Raw genomic sequence first — 9,615 nt, forward strand, 5'->3', positions numbered from 1 at the left:
GCCTACTTTAATTAAAACCTACTGAATAATGCCAGATTTAAAATATTACTCTACCACACAGATTTTTTTCTTTTATTAAAAATACATAATTTAATGCATGAAGAGCATTAAGATTTCTTTCCAAAATCTTGAAATGCCAAAAGACAAGAAAACACATATAGTTTGTAGAGCTTAATTTTCCTTTCATCTTTCCTTCAAATTGCTCAGACTTCCTTTGGCATTTCTGGTTTACACTACAGCTAATAAAAAGAAACTGGACCCACAGTTACTGCATCAATACTAGCTCTATTTCACTGTGCATCACTAAGTATTTTATGGCATAACACTTCCCATTCCAAACAACCTCCTGGAAATATGTTCAGCAGCATCATTAACCTAATGACAAAGGCTGGGTTGCCTGAATGCAAATCCAGCCTAGGTCCAGTGATCATAAACAAGGAAGGAGGTATTTCAATGACTTTTGAATATGATACAGTAAGTACTAAGTTTGAGTTATTTTACGGTGTGAGATTTTTGTTTGTTTTGTGATACTTAACTTATAACAAAACCATATACTGATGTGCTTTCCTAAAATAAGAATATAGGAGATTTCATACGTACTGCATTACAACCAATGACCCCATGGAAATTCCAGCTTTGAGTGTCTTTGAACTGGAAACAATTTTTTTTTTTTCATATTTCACTTGATGTAAACTTAATGCTGTACATAGTAAACATAGCTAAACATTAAACCTCTTCTAACATTAGACAAATAATGTTCTTGATATGTGGAGATCTGCTGGGAATAAAGCTGGAATAGCTCATTAACTCATGAGGTGTGGAAGGACTGTGCAACACCTGCAGTGACTTGCCAAACACAAACATGAAGAAATTTGCTCCACAGCCCCATGCAGCGACCCGGCAGCAAAGCCGGATGCCAAGGTTGAGATAACTCCAAACAAAGGGTCCCCTTCACTTCTAAACCGCAGAATGTGTCCAGGTACCCCACAGACAGTGGAGTCTCCTCTGTGAGACTGATTGTGGACACCCACATGGCCTCTCTATTACCACATCTGTGAGGACATCTTCCTCACAGCCATAATGAGGTTCTCCAGTGCACAAAGAGGCACAGGGGGGTGAGCAACAGGGAGGACTATGGATCAAATCCAATAGTTTCTAAGCCTCTTCTGTCCCAGTACTATCTAACCTAAAGTTCAAGAGCTTAAGCCTTGGAGGAAACTTAAATTTTCTGTCCTATTAATGAACACTAGAATGGCTTCTACAAAGTGTTATTTCTGTCCAAATATCTTCCAGTCTGTTCACAACACCCAACAGCTGTGAACTCTCTTTTCCTTGGCATTGAAGACAGGAGGGCCACACAGACCAAGCATAGCATATCCTGTCACATCTTGAACTAAGCATTTTTGAAAAATCTAAAGTGCAAGAATATTTTCTAAACATTACAGTCTTTAGCATTAATCTCTTTGCACACAGAGGAACACAAAAGAAATTGGTCACTTACAACATTTGGAAACAAAACTCTGAGTTACTACGCGAAGTGACAGTCATTGGCTGATGTAAATTACAGTATTTCGTCTCACACTGCCTGAAGAATTTTTCCCCATATCATGCTCTCCAAAATAAGAGCAAATTAGTCCCATTTATTAGGGTGTGAAAGTAATAAAACAGATGCTTTATTGTAGGGTGCGGTGCTTCTGCATAGTCCTTTGCTTACTCAGCTTAATCAGGTTAGATGCGAACAAGATGTGCCTTTGTCGGTCCAGTGCTGTGCTATGGCCTCAGGAGGGCCTATCACATTATCATCTTCAGATCAGAGTCTCACTTTGAGCATAGGTGGAGCAAACAAAATCCTTTCTGCAAAAGGCCATAAATCTGGCCGTCTGCTTCACACAGATAAAATTCTCTATTCCAGGGCTAAATATAGGCCACCAGCTGTTACGCAGACATGCCCCTTTTTCAAGCCAATATAGTAGGTCATGTCAAGCTGCTCTCAAGATAAAGGCTGAGACCCTCTCTAGCCTTCAGATCATTTTAAACAGCACCATTACACTTTCTTTTAAAGCCCTTTTAGAGGATCCAAACTGCTTCCTCTCTTCAGTCTGGTCTCAGGGAAGCATAAATATGAATGCAGATCAAACCTAAAAAATTCTGAAAATGAAGACTTCCTTTTTTGCTATCTACTCACTTCCTTCCCATACTCATACCCACATATCTTCCTCCCACATGACCCAAAAGCTTCAGGCAGATTTTTAGGTTGTTCTACACACACAGCCACTCTAAAATAATGTCTTTTTTTCTGTCATATATTGTCATATATTTTGCAGTTTATCTCAATACAAGACTATCTTTGAAGAGACTCTTATTTTAGAAAAAAAGTACAGGCTGTTTTCATAAAACACAAAATAATATACCTCTATGCTGAAAAAGCAACAGCTTTTGCTAAAATAAAAAGGTGTGAATTAAAACAGGCTTCATTTATGTTTGTGAAAATTAATCTCTTTATGAGCCTTAAATGAAAACACGCTTTGCTTTCTTTGTACCTCTCTCTCAAGCACTAATTTCAACAGCAAAGACACAGATGGTAGCAAATGGAGTTTTCTAAAGGACACCCTCACTTTGTTTCTTTCCTGAGTTGGAAAAACTGAAATTTGATTCAGTTGACTCTAACCCAAGCCATGAATCATCTCTAATCAATGGAGAGGTAGAATAAACTGAAAACAAAGAAACAAACAAACAAAAACACAGGTGCGTCTGCAATGTTTAAAATACGACTTAGTTGGCAAAACCTCCCACAGTTCTCCGTGAGGTGATCTGTTCTTGCTCATGACCCTTTTCTTAAAATCTCATGGTTCTTGTGTATCTTCACCTATAGTGCTACCTGCCCATCTCAGTAAAGACTTCTGGCTTCAGTTTGCAACCTCTCATAGTTTTTCTTGCAGATATGGCTAAAACAAACCTAAAATCTAGGGCCTCAGACCTCAAAGCTATTTAGAAACTGAACTAATATTTAGGCACGGAAATCTTACAAATTCAAGAGGAAGTGTTTACTACCTTAACTGTTTTCAGGATTGGATCTCACTTAGATTGGTGTAAATTGGGTTCAGAAAGCCCACTTCCTTCCTTCCCACATTCAATCTGAAGTTACCTTCAAACCATTTGGTACCATCCCTACTGGCTTTTGGGACCAAGCGAGTTGGAAATGGCATTTGATGCTCTGTGCTGCAACCTACAGTCCACCCCCAGACACTTTAGATAACTGAACTCAAACAGTAAATACTGCTGGTCTCCCTGTCAAGTACACATAGTGTGAACCTGTCTCCCATTGCCCATGCAGACCTCAGAGAAAGGACAACACTTTCCCAAGAAAAGGGATCAGGAGAAACAGAAAGGGTGAAGGACAGTGGGAAGAACATATGGATCCAACAACAAGTTGGAATACAGGTTGCTTATACACTTAATGCTCTGCTTTCAGAAGATGTTGATGGGGTCCACTAATCTTCCTGCTCATCTGGGGTTGAAAGTCATATATTTACAAAATGAAGCATATTTATTTTGGTAGAGAAGAATTTTTGTTATAACCTTCTGTTCTGTTTCAAAAGCAGATGTTCTGCCTTGCAAAGGTTTATTTGTTTTACACGCACACCCGCTTGGATCTACTAAATTCAGCACTCCCACACTGGCTTTCCCTTTCTTCATCCCACCCTTTGCAGCTGCAGAACAGCATGATAGATTTATAAGGAAATAATACACACACACATACACAGACACAAGTTGATTTGGTTTTTAATCTTTAACCTAGCAAAATTTTTTCCCATTTGTGTTCCCCCTCAGAGTCCAAACTTCCTAGGAGTTATGGTCACTGTGTTCCAGGCAAGGGGAACTCAGGACCTTAGAAAATTCAGATTTTAATACATTTTTTTTTCCAGGATTGTTTACAGGATGAGATATGGTCTTTAAAAAAAGATAGTAAGAACAGGAGTCTGAAGTCAGTCTCCGTTCCCAGCTTTCTAACCGTCTGGTTGTTCACCTCTTGCCAAAATGTTAAGCTTTTCCTGTGAAACAGGATTATGAAATGTGAACAACTATATACAATCTTGGAAATCTGCATAGGAAAACTATTCCTGATAAGTATTGTAATCTCTCTGTATGTGTATACATACACATGCTGTATGTATACACATACTGAGAAAGACTCCTCTAGAATTTTGAAAAATATCCAGCTTTATTCTGATAGCATCTTTCAACTCATATACAAATAACACCACTGAAATATGTACATCATGCAAACAATGAAGGAGCAAAGTTTTGGACAGGGATGTCAAAACAGCAACTACTTGTATAAAAAGCCTACTTAGTCTGTTAAATGTCTTGGTCAAGCCCTTAAGTTTCTCCTTGCCTTAGCTTCCATACATAGGAGTGGATTTCATAATATCCTACTGGATTCTTTTAAATATATGACTATTTCCCAAGTCCCTAGATCCTGCAAACCATAGATACCTTCTAAGCATCTACACTCTCATGGGAAACTATCAATTATGTGCTCCTGTGCCAGCCGCCTCAGTTCACTGATTCCTTCCCACCAGCAGATACATACGCACACCACTGCAAACCCAACTTCTTTATTTTCTGAGCTTCCGAGAAGCAAACACACTGCCTTTTTTGCTATCTTTGCAAGGAGAAACAAAACAGCTGATGATTCTATACAGTGATAACGTTTTCAGAGCCACAGACAGAAGGACACTCAGAAAGTAGTGACCTGAGCTGGGAGAAGGTCCCAGTCCCTACCAAGCCAAGCTCCCTACAGAATTCAGTGAGAGCTAACACTGGAGACTCTTCACCTTCCAGAGAGTTCATGGGTCTCTGGTTAATCAAAAGAATCCATTAGAAAATGAGGAGGAAAGCAAAATAAAAACCTTTTGAAATAACTGATACTAAAAGCATGTTTGCATTGCTTGAAGAAGTTTAGTTTTCAAGCCGTTAAGGCTTTCCTTAATAAAAACTTTCCTTATTTCATGTCATAAAACTTTCAAGGCTCCCAAAAGGCTTTTCTACCAGGAAATTACTCTGATTTAATTTATTTTTGATTATATATATCCTTTCCGACTTAAAGCAAAAGTGACGTATTATCAGTTAACACATATCCTTAAACTCATTTCTTTGCTCTTATGCTTTTAAGAAAGCAACTAGCACAGTCAAAAATGTCTAGCACAATTGATTTACCTGTGTCTCTGGTAAAAAAAAAAAAATGTCTGCTACCTTTCTGAGCTACAGGGATATTGTCCTTCACTCCACTAATTCTCTGAAAATAATTTTCCAGTAAGTAATTGTGTTTTGTAAAAGTCACAGAAACATCACAATGTCTCCACAGTCAAAAAAAAAAAAAAAAACAAATAAACAAATCACTACTTGGTTCCCTAACTTCAAGACTGCATAAATCCTCATCTGTCAAGGCAGGTGTTAGTCAGTTTTTTAAATTCCTTTTCAGATGAGAAGAAAAATAAAATGAGTGATCGATATAAGATTTTAGCAATTCTCAAGCCACAGAGGTCAGAAAATTGATGTATTTGACCTGTAATTCTTTTGACAGAACAGGTAAGACAATGCTACTGAACATTATCAATACAACTATTCACGCATTTGTGAGTCTTTTTATAGAAAGCTGTCCAGTGTTTACCAGCTTTGTACTTTGGTAGGAGTGTGAAGTTAGTGAGCGAATTTGTAAAGTCCTCAGACAACCCTTCTAAATCTACAAGGTCTGATTTTCTTCTCCACTATCTGTGACTTGTGGGGAGTTAACCTCATCTCTGAGTTTATTGTACAGGGAAGGTCAGAAATGCCTTCTCCCAACAACTTTTGACCTGACCGGCACATACTATATCGGGGAGTATTAACACAAGCTACCTGACGAAGAAGAAAAAAAAAGAAAAAAAGAAAAAATCACGCACATGCACAAAACCCCTACACAAGTATTTATAGCAATAAAGTTAATCTTACATTAAGCGAAAGAGCTGAAGGCTATCTACACTTCTAACAACTGCCCATTTGTAACTTAGCACTCTAACAACAGCCCCTCTTAATCGGCAGCTGCAAACTTTCCCCTTCTCCAGCGATCAAACCTGCCTCCCCCAGGGTCGGATTCAGGCTCCGCGAGGCTGACCAAGCCGGGTCTTTCTCTCAGGGGGCTGCTGCTTGCGGGACCAGCGGAGCAGATGCTGCGCTCTACCCCAGCCCACCCCGCTCCGCAGCGGGGAGCGCCCTCCCGCACCGCACCGTACTCAGCACCCTCGGTCCCCGCAGGGCCCTGCGGCAGGCGACCCTTCCCTCTCTCCCTCCCCAGGAGATACTCCATTCCCTTTTCCGAGCTTCACCCCCGCGCCGTGCGGATGCTGGGCCGGTCCCCGCCGCCTCCCGCGGGGCTGCTGCGTCCCGGAGCATCAGCGCCCAGCCCCGGGACGCCCCGGCCCGGCCCCCCCCCAGCTCACCCCACAGCAGCAGGACGGGAAGATGCCGGCGGCAGCAGCCGGGAGCCTCCATCCCGGCTCGCCTGGGCGGCGGGGGGACAGAAGCCGCATGGGGCGACCGCTCGGCAGCCGCAGCCCCCCGGCGGGCGGCTCCTTGTCATGCCGCGGCGGCCGGGCGGCAGCGGGGGCGGGCGCGGGGGGCAAGGAGCAGCTTCCCCGCCCCCGGGGGGCTGCCGGCAGCGGGGGGGGGCGGCTCCGAGGCCGGGCTGGGCTGGGCTGGGCTGGGCGGGCTGCACCGGGGGGGGGGGGGTGCTCCGGGTGGAGGCAGGGAGAGGGAGTCTGTGTGTGTATGTAAGAGCGAGTGTGGGGGTATATGCACGAGTGTGTGCCTGTGCCTCTGCGTGCACACGCGTGCTTGTGTGGGTACGTGCCTGTGCCTCCAGAACCTCCCAAAGCCACGACAAGCAGACGAATACCTTTCCCACCCCCACTGATCCAAAGGTGGAGGAGAGACCCTCCAGCCCGTGAGGAATGTCTCCCCCCCCCCCCCCCCCCCCCACCCCCCCACCCACCCACCCACACACACACACACCCACCCCCTCAGTCTCGGGGGGGAGGGGGGGGAGGGACGGGGGGCAGGGGGTGGTCGGGGACCCCTACTCCACTGCCCTAGGGAGCTGGAACGGCCTTTCCCCTCCTGCCACCACACCCTCGCTGAAAGCACAAGGGGCTGGAAGCCACCTGCCTTAGTCCACCCGCAGTCCTTTCAGTTTGGCCTATGCAGCACCAACATGTTAACTTGCTTAATATTTACGGCTGAACATGGGCAGAGAGCTAGCCTAACCCCACACAGAGCCAGAGCGGCCAGGAGCTCTACAAAAACACTTAAAGTATTTTTAAGTTTCTATTTCATCTCTGTGCGGCATTATCCAGAGGGAGGATGGTAAAGCTCCTCCTTTTCATCGATACTTAAAGGCTTTGTTCTTTGAATTCTCTCCTCTCTCTAATAATTTACCATCTCCAGAAAGAAACAACAGATTTAGAAGCTGCTAAAGAAACCTTTTCTTAGCTAAAAATATTTGTACTGCTAGGGAATAAAAAGTCAGAGTGTGTTTCTAGGCACAAGGAACGGTTCACCTCAGTAACTGCCTTTTAGTGGAACATTAAATCACGGTCATTGTTAAAGGTCAAATGCACCAAAAAAGTTTAATTTTCAGAAAGATATTCATGCCATGCATAAGAACATAGGTGCTTTTCTATGTCAGTCATTTCACTCTCAAAATCTTCAAACACTTGCCTAGAACAGTGCTTTAAAATGCTTTTGGAGAGTGGAACCCCAAACACAGCAGAACTACACGTTGCATGTGCATCCAAGTGCAAGCTACTGAATACACAAACTGAGAGTAGCTCTGATTGATGAGTTTATCTAGGCTGAAGGAAATGGAAAACCTGGGAAGCCACAGAGAAGGCTGCGATTCCAAGGTGCTGAAATAGCTCTGCAGACATGAAAGTGTGTCAGTTATAATAAACCTTCTATTATTTGTGTGTCACCTTTTCCTCTTAACTGAAATGAAATCTTGTAAAACACCATAAGCCATAAATTACCCATAGCTCAACGAGATCATCCTTCTGCACAGGAGCTGCTGCTTCTGCTTTGCCAGGCACACTTTCAAGACGAGGGAGCAGAGGGAAGTACAGAGCACAGCACAGTGACAAGCATGAAGCTCCTTACACTGCATCCTTCCTATCGCTATGATCTTGGTTCCCCTTATCAAGTCCCCTTATCAAGAAGTTAGAATCAGTATTTTCAGGAATTTGGACTGATCTTCAGGAGTGTTATGATACATGCTTAATTTGCAGCATTGTGTATTAAACATTTTACAATATACAGCATACAGCCAATATTTCTGTCACATAGGATATGGAAATAACACCACTAATGTTTCTTCTAATCTGTATTCATCATCCTCACATGCTTCAGATGAGAAATTTACAGATCTTACAAGTGAAAGTTACTGCTTTCAGCTAGCAAGGTTCGGCAAGCACTTCTAATTTTATGCTTGCAGCAGACACTATGATGGTGCAAATATTCAAGGCAGAAAAAATAGCTAAAATATATAGGCAAATGCACTAATTTAGAGTCAGTCAGGCTGTAATATATAACAGGCCAAGTGTCCTAGGTGATATCTTCAGCAACATGAACTAAAACAAGTATGTCTGATACACAGGTGTACCTTTGAAAAAAAAGTGTCAGTGTTAGAACCATTGGTAAGAGGAAACTTAAGACATTTAAAGGTTTTCATTAAGACTGTCTCTCCCCCTCAGCTGCACTAATGCCAACAAGTTTACTTTAGAAAGGCTGTGAACTCTTTTATTCTGTAAATCTACCTTACTAGCATAATGTGTTTGTGCCTGTAGAAATCCAATTCCACTTCAAATAAGAAATGCTAAAAATTCCTTCTGCTGTGCTTAGCTCTGAATCCCACCCCAACACTATGCAGTTGCAATAACCTCAAAACCATAGTTTGCCCTAGTGTCCCAAAACACCACCTCTGTAGATCACACTTTTTCATGTGCCCTGCAGATAATAAATAAATAAATAAATAGATAAAAGAATAGCAATAGACAGGTAAGTAGTTTTTTCAGCACTGAAGGTTGCCAAGGAGTCTGTGACAAGAAAAGATAGAAGGAGCCAAGCCATATAGGACCACTGTTATTGTAAGCACAAGGGTGTTAAGGGCAGCATTATATACAGCAGCAAACTCTCATACTCCAGAGGCTGAACTGATCCAACCAAAAAAAAAAAAAAAAAAAAAAAAAGGAAAAACCTGCTTACAAAATAAAACAAAAAAGCTGGAGATATTACACTATGAAAAGCAACATCACCTTTCACTGTAGGCTCAAGTCGCAGCCCAGACAAACTGCCTACTTGCTTCTGTGGAGAGATACCTTGTTAGGTTACAGACAGGAAAGTTTTTTTCTGCTCTTCCTAACACAACATTTTTACATTAAGATTTTAAATCCATATTTTATTAGAATTGCTCACTTGCATGAGGACTGAAAGAGCAGGTTCACTTCATATGTGTTTCTCAACTAAAGTAGGTCATCTTGCTCTCCCATTCAGTGCTCTTATGTGACTTTCCTACTCCAGAAG

At 42.3% G+C, this 9,615-nt stretch overlaps 1 protein-coding gene across 3 annotated transcripts in view; it reads right to left on the minus strand.

Moving 5' to 3' along the window:
• RAMP3 (receptor activity modifying protein 3) overlaps positions 1-6,673 on the minus strand; it is a 52,277-nt gene extending 45,604 nt beyond the window's left edge. Inside the window, exon 1 of one of the 3 annotated variants that reach the window (XM_035318524.1) lies at positions 6,483-6,664. In XM_035318524.1, coding sequence (XP_035174415.1) covers positions 6,483-6,534 — 52 coding nt within the window. In that variant the 5' untranslated portion in view covers positions 6,535-6,664. Of the gene's footprint in view, positions 1-6,482 lie in introns of all 3 variants that reach the window. The other 2 variants (XM_035318523.1, XM_035318525.1) reach the window with 2 other exon arrangements.
• Positions 6,674-9,615: the final 2,942 nt, after the last annotated feature.

Source organism: Oxyura jamaicensis, chromosome 2 (assembly GCF_011077185.1).
Source record: "Oxyura jamaicensis isolate SHBP4307 breed ruddy duck chromosome 2, BPBGC_Ojam_1.0, whole genome shotgun sequence".
NCBI classification, from domain to species: Eukaryota; Metazoa; Chordata; class Aves; order Anseriformes; family Anatidae; genus Oxyura; species Oxyura jamaicensis.